The sequence below is a fragment of the Pseudonaja textilis genome, chromosome Z, assembly GCF_049901715.1.
Source record: "Pseudonaja textilis isolate UNSWEBS1 chromosome Z, rPseTex1.2, whole genome shotgun sequence".
In the NCBI taxonomy this organism is placed as follows: Eukaryota; Metazoa; Chordata; class Lepidosauria; order Squamata; family Elapidae; genus Pseudonaja; species Pseudonaja textilis.
The window spans coordinates 85,379,747-85,399,114 of NC_142008.1; the positions used below are offsets into that span (position 1 = coordinate 85,379,747).

Here is a 19,368-nt window from a genome sequence, read left to right on the forward strand (position 1 = left end):
TGTTGTACGGAAAAAGTGCGCGCGCGCGCACCCCCCCCTTCAAGTTTAATTGCTTCAGCGCATGCGTGTTGCCAAAATAAAGCTAGCAGATAGGAGAAGAAGCGGCTGCGCGATTAGCAACGGCATATTCTTTTTTTTTTTTTTTAGAAAAGCGGGAACAACTTAGGGAAGCATCGGTGTTAACTCCAGAAGAAGAGGGTTTGGATTTTAATCCACACTCACTATGCCTCGGGAGATTATTACTCTGCAGCTGGGGCAGTGTGGCAACCAAAGTAAGGCCAAGAGAAAAGGCCTATGGGGTGTGTGTGTGTGTGTGTATGTATGTGTGTATGTATGTGTATACATACTTATGTATGTATGTATGTGTGTATGTATGTGCATGTGTGTGTGTGTGTGTGTGTATGTATGTGTGTGTGTGTATATATATATATATATATATATATATATATATATATATATATATATATATATATATATATATATATGGTGTGGTGAAGTTTTATCTATATGTATGGTATTCAGCTTCTATATGTATGGTATTCAGCTTTGTTTAAGTATTTTCCCAGTTCATTATAGTTGTGCTTTTAAAGTAGCGACGTTTGGCAGAATCTCATCTGCCATCATCAGGCCTATTATTATATATATATATATAATATATATAATCTCGCAGTGGAATCAGAACTTGGTTTGTGGGTAGAAGTCTTTGAAAAGAAGGTAGGTCGTCCCTCAAAGGAGAAGAAAGTGCCATGCAATATATTTTTTAAAAATAGAACATTAAATTCTGTTCTGCCTTGGCTGTTAATCGAGCAAAACATAATTGAGGCAATTCCAGGTTTCTATAGTATAGGAAATGGCATAAGAACCATGTCAAAAATAATACTGTCATACCAGATGTGGAATTCTTAATAAAAACCATATTTCTCCATTGCCTCTTGAAACCATTTCACTCTGATTCTAGTAGGATACAAAAAAACCACCTAATTTTGTACTTTATGCATTTACAGTTGGGTTTGAATTTTGGAAACAGCTCTGCGCTGAACATGGTATTAGCCCTGAAGGTATTGTAGAGGAATTTGCCACTGAAGGCACTGATCGGAAGGATGTCTTTTTCTATCAGGTAAAATATTTTTCTTTCTTCCATTCCTGTCCTAGGGTCTGTGGGTTGTGTGCAAGGGATTGAAAGATCGTTAAAATTAATCCACAACTGATCTCAATGTTTTCATGTTTGCTTTACTTTTAATAGTTTTAGGAAAGTTGTCCAATTTTGGGGTAAATAAACTTTTAGTTGAAAATCCTTAAGATTTAAAAAGACAGTTTACAATTGATGAATTCATTTATGCACCAGAAACTTTGTAAAGTATTGTTTCTACAATAGGTAAAAAGTGTTTACCTTTGTTGTATATTTGAGGTTGATTGTACAACCACTGTACCTATATAAACTAGAGTACTGGTAGATGTAAACCATTCATATTAAATAAAATAATGGGGTTTTTTAAACACCTATTTTCAGGAGGCAATCAAGTGTCATACTATTCGGGTTAGTAATACAGTTGTTAAATAGATCTGACTTCCCCATTAACTTTGCTTGGCAGGTCACAAAAGGTGATCACATGATCCCAGGACAACTGGGGTCATAAATATGAGCAAGTTGCCAAGAACCTGAATTTTGATCACATGACCATAGGATTGCTACAACAGTCATAAGTTTGAAAAGGGACCCAAGGCACTTTTTCCCATTCTGTTGTAACTTTGAATAGTCACTAAATGAATTATTGTATGTTGAGGCCTACCTGGATTCAATTTTGAAGTAAATCACTGGCTTAGGAGATAGTTCCATTTAGAGAACTTTGGATTCTTAGACTACTGTCTCCAATACTTGTATGGGTGACTTTTGGTAAGGCTACACCTCAAAAGAAGTGGGAAGAATGTCTTTGGAAAACAGAAGCTTCATCAGCATGCAAATGGGGCCTTTAAAAATGGAGGGATTTGCTCCATATTGAAACCCGGATAGGCACCTATGAGGCCTTTGAAAATAGAGCAAACCCCTCTGTTTCCAAAGGACTCAAAGGCGCCTATAGGGTGTATCAAAACACAACAAATCCCTCCATTTTCAAAGGCCTCATAGGCTCCTGTGGAGTGTTTCAAAATGGAGTGAATCCCTCTGTTTTTAAAGGCTCCATTTGCATGCAGATGAAGCTTCCAGTCACCATCAGATCTCCCATCTGGGCAAAAAGTGTCCCAGGGGTGGTGGAAAGAAGTTGGAGGATGGGCTAGGAGTATGAAACAAGCACCACAAACACTTTTCCATCAACTCTCTCCCTCAAAGTGAAAGAAACTGTGGCAGAGAGGAAACATATCTTTGTAAGGGAAGTGAGTCCGGCACGGAAGAGAGGGGGAAGCATAAGATATTTTAGTGGGTGGGGGAGGCCCTGGGGGCCTGTTCCATCACGCCCCCCCATGGCCTTCCCCACCCTAAGATACCACATGCATTTAATGAACCACGCGTTTCCCCATTCATTAAATTAGTGAATGCGTGGGCGAAAACGGAATGATCTGGGTGAAAGCAGGGAGTGAATCCTCAAGGTACGAATGGAATTTGCGGGCTCCATTACATTCATAACTCAAGGACTGTAGAAGCCAACATGAGTGTGTCAAAAGCAGACCATGTCAGACAAACCTTGTATTCTTTGAGAAAGTACCATGTTTCCCTGAAAATATGACCTACCCCCAAAACAAGCACTAGCCCTATTTTTCACATCTGTGCCTAATATAAGCTCTACCCCAAGAATAAGACATAGTTAAGCCCTGTGCATGATCTGGTTGTATGAGAGGGCAGGGTGAATGTGTAAAAATTAAGCTGGGAGGGTGGAGCTGCTCATGCGCCCTACAACCGCTTACCTTAGGACCGCTGCAGCCAGGCTTCCCATGCCCTGATATCTGTTGTGCTGCTTCCTGACTTCCATGGCTGCTTGCAGCCATTTGTGGCAGGATGTTGCATGAGGCCGCTCGCGTGCACAATGGCACAACACGCCATGCAGACTCTTGCAAGAGGCAGCACAGGTACGATAAGTGACGCAACTGGTGTCCAGGCATGTGAGGCCTGGCTATGGCAGTCCTAAGGTAAGTGGATAAGACATTCCCTGAAAATAAGACCTGGTGCTTATTTTCCCCTCTTCCCTCAAAAAATAAGACTGGATCTTATTTTCGGAGAAACATGGTAACTACATTAGTGAACCAGCAAAATGCTGTGGACTTCAGTAAGGTAAAATAGACCATTACTTACTATTTGATAAGATTGAAAAATGAAATTTGACAATAGCACCATTGGATGGATTCATAACTAGCTGATTAACTGCATTCAACATGTAGTCCTTAATGGAACTACATCTACATGGACAAAAACATTCAATGTGATACTCCAAAGTTCTATCTTAGGCCCAGTAGTCTTCAGTATCTTCATACACAATTTAGATGAAGGGATAAAAGGGGAACTCATCAAATTTGCAGATGACAGCAAACTGTGAAGAATAGTCACAACTTTAGAAGATAGGCTCAAGATCCAGAAGGATCTTGACAGAGTTAAAACCTGGGCTCTATCTAACAAAGTGAAATTAAGTGATGAGAAAAGTAATGTTATCCACTTAATGCAAGAAAGATGCAATGCATACATATAAAATAGATGGTACCTGGCTCAATAGCAGTAATTGTGAGAGGGATCTAGGAGCGGGATCTTAGAACCAATCGGTTCTAAACTGCATCAACAGAAGAATAGAATCAAGATAATGTGAAGTGTAAGTACCACTTCATAATGCGTTGGTAAGTCTACACTTGGAATGCTGTGTCCAGTTTCAGTCATCACAGTACCAAAAAGGTGTTGAAACTCTTGATGGTGCAGAGAAGAACAAAGAACAAGCAACAAAGGGATTGGAAGCTCAAATATGAAGAATGGTTGTGGCAACTGAGAATATATAGTGAAGGGGTGATATGATACAATAGCAATCTTCCAATATCTAAGGGGCAAAGAAAAAGTCAATCTAATCTTCAAAGCATTTGAAGGCAAGACAAAAAGTAAGGGATGGAAACTTATCAAAGATAACCATCCTAGACTTAAGGAAAAAATTAATTTAATTTGGTGATAATAATTAGTGGTTTCAGACGTTTTGGTGCTCTGTTGCTAGAGGTTTTTAAGAAGAGATTGGACAATAATTTCTTTTAGATGGTATAGGGTTTCCTGCTTGGGCAAGGGGTTGGACTAGATTCTAGAAGATCTCCAAGGTCCCTTCTAACTCTGTAATTTTATTATTCTTTAGGGTAATGGCACTACTAGAGTTGGCATTAGAAGTGCTTCACAATAGTGGTATTTTAAAATTAAGGGAATAAAAACAGAGTCATTCTGTGTTTAAATTACAAGTTAGCATCATCATATGTAAAGGAGTCCAGTAGTCTATATTTTTAGGGAGAAGAATATAAAGTGCAGTGAATAAAACAAAATAAGGAAGGTACAAGAACTAAATTTAAGTGTGGATCATAATGACTGGCAGATGAAGTGGATTAGAAATGATATCAGCAATTTTTTTTCATGTTGGATACATCAACACATTGGATTCATCAATACATCAGTGCTTACTGTCCCTGCCTTAATGTTTGTTTTATTCGTATATTTCATGTATTACTAAACATGTTTATACTTATACATATATTATCAAATGTGTGATTGACAAAATAAATAAATAAAATAAAATAATAAATGAATATATCAAAATACATCTAGCATTTTTAAAAACCTGAGATTTTGTTTATCTACTCAAAATCTTACATTATCTTAATGGGAGAAGGCTAAAATATCTTGTGAGATTTTGATTTTTGTTTTGTGGGTTTCATGGGCTTTAGGGGCATTGTAATGGACTTTGTATTATTAGCCTTGGACTTAATTGATTGAAGGAGGATTAGGAAAGGATGAGTTATTATTTCATAATTGGTTTGCTATTGCTTGTAATATGATAACTCATCTGGGATGATGATATGTTCCCAGTGTTTTACTGACTTCTGAAAAGTTTTTATATCAGAAAAGGATGGAACCCACCATCTAGATGGCTATTAGTAATGTAGAATTAATTTTTTTGGACAATCATTTCAGACAATCAGACAATCATACCTGATTTTTATAGAGGATGTTCTCCTGAGAAGAATGGCTAAGAAGCTTATATTTGTTTCATTCCATAAACTGAACTTGTTATAAAATTGAAGATTTTGAGTTTAAATTCAGTTTTAGAGACCTTAATTAAAAGATCTGGAATGTTAAGAGTTCTGGTGAGTTTTTCAAATGATTCTCTGATGTTCTCCAGAGGGGTCAAGAGTACTTTGAGAAGACTGGAAAGTGGTAAGATAACATTCGGGGAGAGACCCAATCTTATTTCCCACAGTTATGGTACATAATGATTATATTAAGCTAAAGCAAAACAGATTTCCCCTAAGTATTAGGAAAACATTTTAAATACTTTGCAGGTAGAATCTGATTTCTAGTAAAATGGAGAGCTTTTCTAAATACAGTAATACCTTATTTTTCCTAAAAAAAATCTTAATTGACCTGACTTTGGTATAACCTGTATATTTAATCATGAATGAAAATAATAATTTTAAAATAATATTAAAATTAGAAGAAAAAGCAAGGAATCCAATATTGGGAGCAACCCAGTACTTCAGTTAGTAAAGCTAGTATCCAATAGCTTATTCACTACATATGCAGATTCCAATTTCAGATTTTCACAAATCGTTACGTAAGAGATAGCACAGATTATTTAATATTGTTTCTATACATTCATAGGTATTCAATCTCTGGTATACAGTAGAAAGCATATATAAACACAGAGCTTGTTGCTATTGTTTCTTAAAGGAGAAAATGTACTTTACTAAGCTTAAAAATTGTGCACAACTTAAAATATGCAAACTGGCTTTTTCACTGCCTTGAAAGGATCACTGCTTGTCCTTTACCTTTACATGTGTTTGTGTGTGTGTGCATAGGTGGCAATATAAATTCAATGTGTGTGTGTGTGTGTGTGTGTGTGTGTGTATGCTATTCCCTGGTATTAATATTGGTTTCATCACTATTATTGAATATATCAGGGACTAGCTGCCTTCAATAGTTTAGATATGTATTTAAAATTCAAAAGGATAAAATATAGGAAACATAAAGAGTATTAACTGTGTCTTCTAGTGGCCACTGTTTCTTCTGTGCAGATTAATCTTTGCCCATTGTTACCCATAACCAGTGCCCAGGACTGAAGGGTTATGGGAGCTGAATTTCAACAAATTTGAAGGGTAATTTTGCAGGTTGTTTATGGCATTTTCTTCCCTATTTATAGGCAGATGATGAACACTATATTCCACGAGCTGTTCTTTTGGACTTGGAGCCACGAGTGATCCATTCCATTCTGAATTCTCCATATGCCAACCTTTACAACCCTGAGAACCTGTACCTATCTGAGCATGGTGGTGGAGCTGGAAATAATTGGGCTAGTGGCTTTTCACAGGTAAAGTAGTCAAGAAGCTTGGACCAAGCATCCTTTGATTCCTCTCTCATGCATAATTTTATAATCTTAGTAGCATGCCAAGAACTCTACTCTGTCTTGGAACCGGATAGCTTCCCACTCATTTGATAAGCCGTTTTCCACTCCCTTCCTTATTTTATATCTGCCTCTGTATGGGAGGACCATTTAAAAACATTACATTCACAAGAAGAATTTCCTGACTTCGATTTACATCTCAGTGATGGTCCGTTCTCAAACTGGGCCCCAGTTACAAATACTAAAACAAAGATGCCCATTAATCAGCTAAAGTCTGGTAAAATTCCAGGCAATGATTTTATTATACCTGAAATACTATGAAATAATGCCCTGCCATTTTATGTATATTGATAGGACTTTATAAATTCTAGAGCATTGGGGCCTAATTATTGTACCTATTTACAAATGACATCTGAGACTTGCCTGCTAACTATCAGCCTTTTAAGTATAATAAGTCTATGTTAGACATTTATATAATAAATTAGTTGATTGGATTGACTCAGAGCATGTACTGGTAAACGAGCTAGGGCCTTCAATCTGGACACTCTATTTGTGGGCATGCCCTTATTCTTCAACACCTGGCCCGAAAAATACACATCCAAATCAGTTGCATCATTATATTTATTGATTTTATATCTGCATTTAATCTATTTCCCAGACAAAGGACTCACAGACTCTATTTATAATATCTTACCTAATAAAGTGATCTGAGAATTACATCTTTTCTTTTACATGCAATTACTGTAATTAGCTCAGTATGAAATAGTTTCTCTGAATGTGGACAAATTCTGCAGTATGTAAAATTAGACAAACTGTAACTGCCCACTGTTCACCACCAATCACAATATGTTATTCTGTCTTTTATTTTTATTTTTACTATTTTCATTGTTTTAATGCTTTTATTTGCTGGTCTATGACCTGAATAAAAATTAATTGATTTATAAACTTAAGTTTATAAAAAAAGAACTTGGATTTATAACTAAATTTAGAATAAATATTTAGTCTTGTCACGTGATTTACAGGGAGAAAAGATCCATGAAGATATTTTTGACATTATAGACAGAGAAGCTGATGGAAGTGACAGTCTAGAGGTAAGACAGACTTGTGGTGCTGACCCTTAGATTACCTATAGTTTTCTGGACCTGGAGAATGCTAGTACTGGACTTCAGTGGTCATTTATTTAGTTTCAGAATTAAGGGGGAGGGGGGAAATCCCTTAGCACGTAGTGGGAACAATCCCCAAATCTAACATTTCTTGCCAGCTCCCTCATTGATTTTCTGGGAAAGCTGGCAAAGAAGATTGCAAACGGAGATCACATGATTGTAGGGCATGGGTTATAAATGCAAAGAAGTTGCCAATACCTGAAATGTGGTCATGTGACAGGGAGTTTCATGATGGCCAAAAGTGCTTTATGGGCTGTAGAGTACCTGTTCCCAGGCTGTTGTGTTGATTAATAGTTGTTAAACAAGCAGTTGCAAACTGAGGACCACCTGTAATATGGAAGGTATCTTCTGATTGCTCGCTGCAAAACAAAATTGGAGACAGCAGACAATCTGATAATCTAGTAATAGTCTATTATTAGATTCTAATTACTAGAATCTAGTAATAAATATCTTTCATTTTTCAGGAAGATTGAAGCAATGGGGATAAATTTTATAATATGTTTAAACTATGTGACAAAATGACTTATTTTTTTAAAAATCTTAAATACTTGTCTTCCCTTATGGTAGAGATTTATCTCCCACTGACCCCAGCAATCTTATAGGATAGGTTAGGTGGGTGATTATTCCAGGATTATTAAATTTGTTACTTAGGGCTTTGAATTCTGGCCTCCTTGTATAAAAGCCAAGGCCTCCTTTCATTTTGAAATGGAACGACTGAACTGGAATCCTGGCTTTGAAAAGAAAAAAATTAATCTATATCACTCTCCTGACACTGGGTTAGGTTTTCCTATTTTAAAAAACAGTTGCCCTAAGCTGGAAATTTATAGACTGAAAGGTTATAAAAGCACATAAAATGACAATTTTATAGTGAGCTACAGATAGAAAGTGATTCATATCACGTAAATGATAAAAAGATAAGCATAGCATGAGAAACTATTTTAATCATATGAACATACAATGATACAAAACAACAGGATTATAGGTAGTCCTCAGGTTATGACCACTTATTCAGCTAATCATTCAGTGGCACCAAACAGGGGGACTGTTGTGACTGTTATAGCATCCTGATCATGATTTGGGTGCTTGGCGATTGGCCTGCAGTTATGACAGTTGCAGTGTCCTGCAATCACATGTTCATCATTTGTGACCTTTCCTACTGGATTCCCACAAGCAAAGTCAGTGGGGAAGCAGACAGAAGGTCACAAGTTGCTCTCATTCTTTTTTTTTTTTTTTTGGCCTGCCTGCCCATACTCCATAGCACCTGCCCCTTTGGCCACAGAAACACATTCTTTCTTAGCAGGAACATACATCACAGAGTTGGTGGGAAATGGGTGATAGAAGTACATCATTGAGCTTCTGAAGTAAAGATGGATAAAGATGTTACAATAAATAAATAACATCAATGAAGATCTTATAAAATAATCTGATCAAACAGAATACTCCTTTATTAACCGTTATAGAATCAAACATTAATTTATAAAAGAATGTCTCCTTGAAAGCTGCCTGCCGCTCCCCCACATTTCAGCCCCACACTTTCCATTGTATATGTCTAGTGAAAAATCTGCTAATGATCCTGCTTAGTCTATAATGGCTTAGCAGAATCAACAGTTTGTCCTTTTTAAAAGATAGCTGATAATGATTGCACACTCCTAATTTTAAAAATGCAACTGTATTGATTTATAAAAGAATACTGCCAGAGTATTTTATTAGTTGATAGTTTTTTATTAGCTCAAATGCAATTAATTTCTTAGACATTAAGGTTAGACAATTTTTGTCATATTAAAATCATTTTTTAAAACAAAGTTATATTTTTTTTAAAAAAATACAGTATCTGTGAATAAACTGTGAACATGTGAATACTCAATATGAAATTATTAGAGGTTCCAAGTAGAGTATGTTTCTATTTTAATTATATCAAATATAATTATCACTTTTTATTTTTTAAAAATTCCAAAATTTCCACTATAGGTAGTCCCCAATTTACAATGGTTCATTCAGTGATCATTCAAAGTTACAACAGCACTGAAAAAAGTGACTTATGACCATTTTTCACACTTGTGACCTCTGCGGCATCCCTATGGTCATGTGATCAAAATTTAGATGCTTGGCAACTGATGCATATTTATGACAATTCCAGTGTCCCAGGGTCATGTGATCACCTTTTGCCACCTTCTGACAACTAAAGTCAATGGGGAAGCCAGATTCACTTAACAACCATGTTACTAACTTAATTGCAATGGTTCACTAACAACTGTGGTAAAAAATGTTGTAAAATAGGACAAAACTCACTTAACAAATGTCTCACTTAGCAACAGAAAGGTTGGGCTCAATTCTGGTCATAAGTTGAGGACTACCTGTGTATCATTGTTTATTAGTGTTAAAAAAACTGTTAAAGTACTACAGGTAAATATTTAATTTATCATATATATAAGCCCACCAGGAAATATTTAATTTCTCACATATATATATCAATATATATATAGACAAAATCAGTAAAATACTATACAGGCATCACATCAAGACTGCTTTCAAAACAGACAGAAAAATAGCAGCCATCCTTAGAAACCCCAAAGATAAAATTGACCTGGAAAACCAGGGCATATACGAAGTCCCCTGTGCATCATGCATGGCCACATACATTGGACAGACCAATAGAAGAATAAGTACCCGCATGGATGAACACAAAAATGCAGTAAAAAAGCTGGAACACACTTCCTCACTAGTCCAACACATAAAAGCCAATGGCACCCAAATCCTAGCCACTATAGAAAACCCCAGCCACAGAATTATCAGAGAAGCCATAGAGATTGAAAAAAGACCTGAAAGCATGAATAGAAGAGATGATTCCACCAGACTGTCAATCATTTGGAAGCCTGCACTCACAAACAAAAAAATCTCCACACCACTAGCCAGGCAAACACCTGGGCACAAACAGATCCTCCCTGATACCTCCAGCTCAAACACACCCCAACCAGGCACCCAGATGAAACCTAGCTTCCTAACAAATGATAGCCGTCCATTTACTCGGAGCCAAGCTGCACTAAAAGCCTCCAATACAGGAACACAATGTTGCCAGCCAATCAAGACACAAAAAAAGCCACAAAACAGACAGAAGATATTAGAAACACCAATCAAGCAGAACACAGCAAACTCCAAGACCAATAAACACAGACCAAGACTCCCAACCAATCAGGATGAAGAAAAACACATTCTGGCACAGCAGTAGGCTAGCCCCAAATTTAAAACTGAAACCACTGTAAAAGTCTGACTCACAGACGAACACAATCTAGAAGCCTGATGATGGTAGATGAGATTCTGCCAAAACGTTGCTACAACTTTAAAAGCACAACTACAATGACGTGGGAAAATACCGAACAAAGCTGAATAACATATATATATATATATATATATATATATATATATATATATATATATATATATATATGTGTGTGTGTGTGTGTGTGTGTGTGTGTGTGTGTGTGTGTGTGTGTGTGTGTGTGTGTACATATAGGCACACATACACACATATATATGAAAAAACAAAATACATAATCTTATTTCATCAACAAGATTAAGTTGCAAAACAAAGGAAACAGAAAACATACACCTATGACAAAACTGTAACAAAAAAAGTGTATAAAGAGAAAAAAATATGTTCTGCTACTAAAATAGATTTTTGAATGTATTCTGTTTTTTTGTGGTGGACTTACAGTGCAGATTTATGTAATCTTTATGCTTTGGGCAGTATCTGGTCTAGGACAATTAGCCACAGGCACATGATTGTGTCCACTTTACCACAGTACACCCCGCTCCCCCCGCAGCTGACCCATTACAAGCATTTATCATCAGCTGACCCTTTGCCAGCGTTTCTCCCCAATGGTCTGCCATTGTTCTTCCAACACATCCTCCTCCTGGGTGATTTGCCAAAGGATACTTGTCCCTGGACAATTCACAGCACAAGACAAATAACGCTGTGTCCCCACTCTGCAGATTCATGGCAAGGCAGTGGGCTGGCGGGTGGAAATTCATGGTGCTTCTGAAAGGGAGAGATTGATTAAGCACATCCAGAAATCAGGAATTTGTTTTCAGTTTCAGGATCAGGCTTCCTGCATTCTGAAGAATATGTCAAAAAAGTTTGCATAACACAGGCTCCAAGGAAGAGGCATGATAAATGTGAAGGGCCCCCTCTCTGAAAGGGAACGTCAACCGTGCCCTGAAAGCTTCTCCCACTGAGCGCATTCTCTGTATTGTAGTCAGTGAAAATAAAATGAAAACATTAAAGAAAGTTATGCTCTCAGAGAAAGAAACAGGGTGAGGGGGGGAATCTCAAACCCCCTCTACCCCGCATGGTTAATAGTTAATAGATAGTTAATTGAATTTTTTATTGGCCAAGTGTGATTTGACACACAAGGAATTTATCTTGGTAAAAAAGCTCTGAGTGTACATAAAAGATATAAGGTACATGGAATTGTACGAAATGAATTATTCATATGAAAATGTCCAGAAAGATGTTTGCAACAAATGTTGCAATCTCAGAAAGGGACTCCATTAGCCTTTTTAAAAGAAAGATTTTTTTTCTTGAAATAGAAGCATAAGCCACTAATAATTATTCTTTTAGTCGACATGTTTTCCTTGATCTTTTTAGGATATGTTTCTGGTCGATTTCAATATCAGGCATTTCTTCGTCTCACCTCCTTTCTCCCTCCCCCCATTTTCCTCCTCCCCAAACAAGGTCATCTCTTTTTAAAAAATGAGGACTAGCGGTTCCCCATTAAGCTCTAACTATGTTATAAAACTAAGTGTGTCTTTCTATAACAATAGCTGTTTAAAGGGTTTGCCACAGCTTTAAACAGAATCCAATCTGTTTATATTTTTTACTTCTTTTCAAATGTCTAGACGTAAGTTCTCATTTCGCTCTGTCTCTCCTTGATGGAATTAATGAGATCGGATTTGATCTGGACAGTGATTGCAATCCCTAAGTTATTAGACTCTGAACACATCACTGCCCTGAGGTGATACCGGGGAGGAGAGCAAGGGTACACCTGATGTTGAAATCCACCAGATTTTCAAAGTCAGTCATGGATATCAATATCAGGCATATTCCCCCCCCCCCATCACATCAGGGCAGTCCTAATAATTTTGGAATAAGCAGCTTTTATTAAAGAGAAGCACTTAGTTTTATAACATAGCGATATGGGAATTTGTAGTTGTATTTTTCTGCTTCTTGCCAGGGAAACGACACATTTGTCTCCCACCCCCTCACCCCCAACCGTTCCAGTTTCCATTTCAGGAATGTGAACTGAAAAGTGCCTGCGTCCAATCGGAAGGCAGAGTGGGGACGCTTGGTTACTAGTTTTGCACTGCTGATTGGCTGGGAACAAGTCTCCTTTGGCAAATTGCCTGAAAGGAGAGTGCATTGGCAGGGGAGAAGAGCTGGCAAAGGGCCAGCCGATGATAAATGCCTGTGAAATGGACACAGCCATGTGCCCAGGGTTAACCGTCCCAGTCCAGTGCTGAGGAGCATGGATGTTATTTGGCTGCAGAAAAGAAGAATAGCTAACTTTTAAGACATAAGTGCTCAGAAGGAAAGTTGCCTTATGTAGACTGCGTTTGTATACCTTTAGTATCCATTTGTCTCTCCTCTGATACATTTATGTGTAGGGTAGTTCTCCCATAAGAGGATACTATGTATCTATTTCCAATGTTGTTTCTTTCAGGGTTTTGTGCTGTGTCATTCCATTGCTGGTGGAACTGGCTCTGGCTTGGGCTCTTACCTTCTGGAGAGGTTAAATGACAGGTGAGTGATAGCCACAAATATGTTTGTGCTCATGGCCATACTCCTTTTGGGTAGGAAAATTATAAAGCAATCAAGTTACGTTGCGGAAATCTGCTAACTGGCAGATTTGGAAGATACATAGCTGACTCAATAAGGTCTGTCTCACCCTATCACCAGCTTGGACAAGCCTAGTGGTTTGTAACAAAAAAAAAAAAGATTAAAACAATCAGTTTTGATCCTTAAGGCAAGAAATGTTCTTCAGCCTTGGCTAAATAAAATCACATTTATTTATTTTTTGGATAACATAGTGTTTTGAGAATTATAACTCTACAGAACTTTTAGAAATTGTGAGGAAGGGTAAACAGACACTTGATTAAAATTAAGTTAGGCTGATTAATAATGTAGCCCATTTTTCATTTTGAGATTATTTCAGAGAAGCAATATTTTTGTTCTTCCCAGAGATCCACAGTGTTTTGAATCTTATTGCTAACCACTGCTTGTAATTATTTGTATTATTCACTAATTTCCATCCTCTAAGAGTGCTGGATCACTTGGAGGCAGTCTTACATTGGACTGAATTTAGAAAAAAAAAATTTTTTTTATTGTGAATAGCAGCTTCCTTTTATTGGGAGTCTGACAAATAGTAGGCATGCAGAGATGGGTAAATTATCTTTTTTTTTTATCAGAGAGGGAAGAACACGCAGAAGTTATAATTGTCAATGGAGAAACTATCCCCTTAGTGTTATTATGAGATATTTCTGAATGGATCATTTGTAATTTTTTCAGTTGTTCCTGTGATGTAATCTGAAGTTAGAATTACAGTTGATTTTCCACATTAGTGGGGATATTGTACTTGCTGAGATCATCTTAATTAAGTGGAAAAAAATATAGATTCTGTTTGAAAATTTTAAAAATCTTCTCAGCAATATTTCAATAGACTTTAAGAATGATTTTTAAATATGTTTTTGATTTAATATGTTTTTCTGTAAGAGGAATTGCTAGATATTACCTATACAAAACCGTCTAAACTGTTCCATGTGACATTTTAGTAAAAAATTTAATTAATGTACTTTTCATCCAAAAACTAACAATGAAGCAGAACATTTTAAAAGTAAAGCTTACTTTGCATTATATTTCTCAACTAAGTTCTAAATTAAAATATTATCCATATTTTTGCAATGCTCTCCAGCTATCACAGGACTGTCAGGTACATTCTAGACATAGTATCAACATTTCATTTGTGCTTGAACAATTTAGATTGGCATAGTACATAAGGCATCAGGCTAGAAAGTGGGAGACTGAATTCTAATCTTGTCTTAGGCACAAAGACAGTGGGGTGATTTTGGGCCAGTCACTTTTTCTCAGCCCTAAGAAGGCGACAATGACAAACCACTTCTGAAAAATGTTGCCAAGAAAACTGCAAGATTTGTCCTGGCAGTCTTCAAAAATTGGACGTGATTGAATGGAGCTGTAGTTAAGATTTATAAATAACTAACCAGCAAAATGCTATGGGGCAACTAACACAACACTGCAACTGACAGACTAATTAATATTACTGTGTTCATGGGAGCTTGCCAGAGATGTTTGGAAGATCTCAGAATTGATTCTGACTTATTCAGTTCAATCTAAATTGTTTATGGTCAGATGGCTGGCAGAATTTCCTACACATCACACTGAGATGATTGTTTTGAACTTTCTGAAAGTAGGGGCAACCGAATATTTGTATTCATCATTGAACACAGTGTAGGACATTTACCAGCATTTCATACAGAGATTTAGAAATGCATCTGATGATTTGCAAGAACAACAAATATAGAGATTCACAGTCTAGAAGAGGCCACTGAAGAGTTTGTCCATACATATAAGATTTTCAATTATTTGCCAGAGATGTGGGTAGAATAATTTGACTCTGATTGAGCCAATTTTGAGTATGATTTAGCTGACAAGTTTATACAAATTGGTGAGAATTCTTCCAAAAGAATTTGGAAGAGTTGAAGTGTAGAAGAAATGGCAACGGAAGAGGGTTTTACGTCTACCCTGTCATTGCCCCCCTCCCCCGTGGCCGCCTCAGCACTGAAAAAAAAAAAAGATATAACAGTGCCCAAGAAGAGAAACAGAGATCTTCGTTCAGGTTTCTTCTTGGTACTCTTGGATGTCTAACTAGAACTTGCACCATTAAAGTTCATGCCTCTGAATCAGCTGTGAAATGCTGCACTTATGTATGTGTGCTGTTTAACAAGCAAATGCCTGACTTATTCCAGAGAAGAAAGACTTTTCCCAAGAGCTTAGCAAGAGGCTGCTCCAATAGTTAAGCAGCACTTAAGCAGGCAAGTATATTTTACTATTTCTCTTGTTTAGATTCTGGCTGGGAAATACAATTCTTAGTCCTAATAATCTTGACAGTCAAAGCCAATTTTACAAATGAGCTAACAGTGCAAAAATTTGATTTATTTACACTGACACTGGAAAAGAAAAAGCTGGTAGAAATGATTGATGGGCAAGCCACCAAGCCTGTTTGTGTATTACAATGTGTACACCTTTATAATTGATAATACAGAATCATATATTGTAGAATTCTTACCTCTCTATTGTTATTGTTTCTTTGATTGTTCCTGTGGTGGAATTGATTAGCTGCAAATAACCCAGATGTACATAGGGAGAAAAGAACAGTTTCGTTTTTCTTTCCAAAGTACAAATAGTTCGATTTGTAGTCTTTCTGCTTTTATGCTACTTGCTTGCTCACAATCTCCATTTCATTGCCAAAAAAATACTTGGATTTTATAGTTGTGTTTGAGGACAAAGAAACAACTGTGTTGTCTTATTGGACTTATGACTGTGCCGTCAACTTGAAGTCAGAAGCCCAAATTGTGGCTAAAAAGCAATATTTATATCTACTTTAAAATAATTTCTGGGTGACAATTTGAAGAAAGATTTTGTTTTGAATTTCCAGCATCTGCATTCATATTGTTCATCTCGAAGGGTTAGAATTATGTATGGTTATAGACTTTAAACTGTAAGACCATTATTTCAGATTTTCTAGATTATGCTCAGGTGGCATGTATTTTCACAAAGTTAGAGGCATCTATGATTTGATCAAAATGAAAGAAGGATATGAATAATTAATTGTATTTGATGCAAGATATGGCAAGTTTGAATAAACAACTTTGGCATGGTGGATTGCAGGGTAGTTTTTTCCAGATTCATGAATATTTGGACATGTATATGTGGATGATATACTGATCTTTTCAAGAGCATTTTTAATGAAATGTCTTAAATACATTCTGTAAATATAAATATTTTACTGAATTAGGAAAAAAGTACATTTGATCTACCCCAACTGGACTCTTTTAAGTTACTAGGTCTCTACAAAAGGAATTCAAATGGCCCTGCAAAAGTGCAATTTATAATTTCATGTAAAAATCGAAACATGTAATAGATGCATAGTATTTTCCAAAACTGCTAGTTTTTCCTAGAGGATTTATCATTAATTTTGCAACTAGATTTCTATTTGAATTTTAAATAAAAGATGGAAGCTCACTTGAGCAAGCAATATTTCAGAAATTGAACATCCTTTTAAAACTGCTGTTCAAGCATCCAAAGTCCTCTTCCAATTTAGACCAATTTGTGGTCTAAATGAGGGGTCACTAACCTTTTGGACCTCAGGGACCACTAAATTCATAATTTTAAATCCCGTGGATACTAATATGATCTGCCTAATGATCGGCTGGATGGGCGTGGCTAGGTGATTGTGCGACTGGGTGGGCATGGTCAGCTTGATGTCACTCACATTGAGGGGAGGGGCGCCTTGCCAGCCTTTACTTGACCCTTCCTCCCCACCCACTTCTAACCTGCCTGCCGGGGCTTCTTAGGGCCCCTACAGGAAGCAGTTGTTGGAGCTAAGCAGCCACTATGAGAAAGAGTTGGCAAAACAGCTGGCTCAATTCAAATTGGATCTGACGAAGAAGAAGACTCACTGAGGACCAAGAGCATAGGCTTTCCAAGCAGAGGGAAGACCTGTACCAGGTACCAGTGCCTGGAGGCTTAGCCGGTTGAGATAGTCAGCCAGTTCCAGGCCATAAATGCGGTCCCACTAGAACAAGGCCCTCCAGCTTTCATCCAAAGCCCCGCTCTAGGAGGCTGAAGCAGACCCCAAGTTGGAATTTCTGCCCCCCTCTGACCCACACAAAAAGACTCCAAAGGGGGAGACTCTCTGCAGCAACACAAATGTTCATTGCACGTATCTGGCCCATTGCACGTATTGAGGACCCCTGATTTAGTGCAATATAAAAAATGCAAATAATTTTTCTGCGGACCACCAAAATTTTCTCATGGACCACCAGTGGTAACCGCTGGTGTAAACAAATGTATCAAACATTGCATTTCACACCACTGTCTCCCAAGCAGAGAAAGGGGGAAAGAGGAAGGCATGAATCTCTTGCCATTTGTAGTTTATTCCAGGTTGCTTTTACCAGCTGAAGGAAACTATGATTTTTTTTGGTCAGAGTTGTTTGCAATTTTAGCAATGGAGGCACTTCCTAGAAGGTATAGTCCATTCAGAACAGGCATAGTTTGATTTAGAAATTCTGTGGAATACAGTCTTTGACACCTTGACAGGTGGGCACACATTTTTTTCCTGTTTCAATTTTATATCACCTATAGTTTCAATTCACCAACAATACCTTATCATGTAAACCTGTATAAAAAAATTCCCTACTCCTCTATCCTTACCATAATATTGCAGCTGAATAACTTTGCCTCTCCCCAGTAGTTAAATTCTCTCTAGGGGCAGGGAGTCAGATGATAGATTTAGTACATTGGAGTGGAGTGCAACAAATAGGATGCCACTTGAGCCAGCAGAGGAGGCATGCTGCGGATCCCATCAGCACAATTATTCCAGCTGATGGGGTCCAGGAGGATGGCCTTCTCTGCTTCTGCCCTCCGGAACATCTTGCCCCCCCCATGTGAGCTTGGCTCCAACTCTCATATATTTTTATAAGGGTCTAAAGATGTGACTGTGCCAGTTGGCTTGGGGCTCCAGTGCAGTGGGGATACAAATGGAGATGGTTGTGTAATAACAGTTGGGTGCTATTGATTGCTTAGGATGAGCTTTTAAGGGAACTGGGAGGCAATTGCCAGACACTCTGGTTGTTGAGGCTTCTGTTTTGTAGCCTTTCTGCTGCCTGATGACTTGTCACTGACTGGTTCTTTCTTCATTACTGTTGTTTTGTGGGGTGTTGGGTCTTTTGGGAAACAATAGAGTGGCAGGGTTAGGGTTACAGTTAGGGTTTGGATTTTGAATGTGGTTATCAGCGAAGATTCTGGAGCAGGAATTGCAGTGAGACAAGTGTCACCCTGGAATCCCTTATGGTCTCCAGGGGCACTGCACGAGAGGTTTCTTGATATGAAACTCTGTTCAATAAGTTGGACTTTAGTAAGACTAAACTTGGTCAGTTAGTTACTACAGTTGCACATCTCAGTACTGAATGCTTTTTCTGGTTAATAACAAATTTCTTACAGTACTCATACACCAATTTCTGATTTTCTGCATCCATTTGTATCTTCCAAAGTGGTATCCAGACAACAAGGGCAAAAAGAAATATGTTACATGTATTATCTTTTATTGTAATACTGAATAGGTAACCATTTTTTAACAGGTACCCCAAGAAGCTGGTGCAGACATATTCTGTCTTTCCTAACCAGGATGAGATGAGTGATGTAGTGGTGCAGCCATATAACTCTCTCTTGACACTCAAACGGCTGACACAGAATGCTGATTGTGTGGTAAGAAATATTGATAGGAAAATACCAGTATTTTCCTCTGATGAAGAAAGGAAATTCCCTTCATCTAGTCAGAGTACTGGGAGCA

The 19,368-nt window shown here is 37.4% G+C and overlaps 1 protein-coding gene across 1 annotated transcript in view; it reads left to right on the top strand.

Moving 5' to 3' along the window:
• Nucleotides 1-36: 36 nt before the first annotated feature.
• The window catches only part of TUBG1 (tubulin gamma 1), a 32,350-nt gene continuing 13,018 nt past the window's right edge, over nt 37-19,368 (top strand). Inside the window, exons 1-6 of the mRNA XM_026717273.2 lie at nt 37-272; nt 1,005-1,117; nt 6,363-6,530; nt 7,586-7,654; nt 13,444-13,523; nt 19,157-19,283. Of these exons, the coding sequence (XP_026573058.1) occupies nt 224-272; nt 1,005-1,117; nt 6,363-6,530; nt 7,586-7,654; nt 13,444-13,523; nt 19,157-19,283 (606 nt within the window). The 5' untranslated portion in view covers nt 37-223. The remainder of the gene's footprint in view (nt 273-1,004; nt 1,118-6,362; nt 6,531-7,585; nt 7,655-13,443; nt 13,524-19,156; nt 19,284-19,368) is intronic.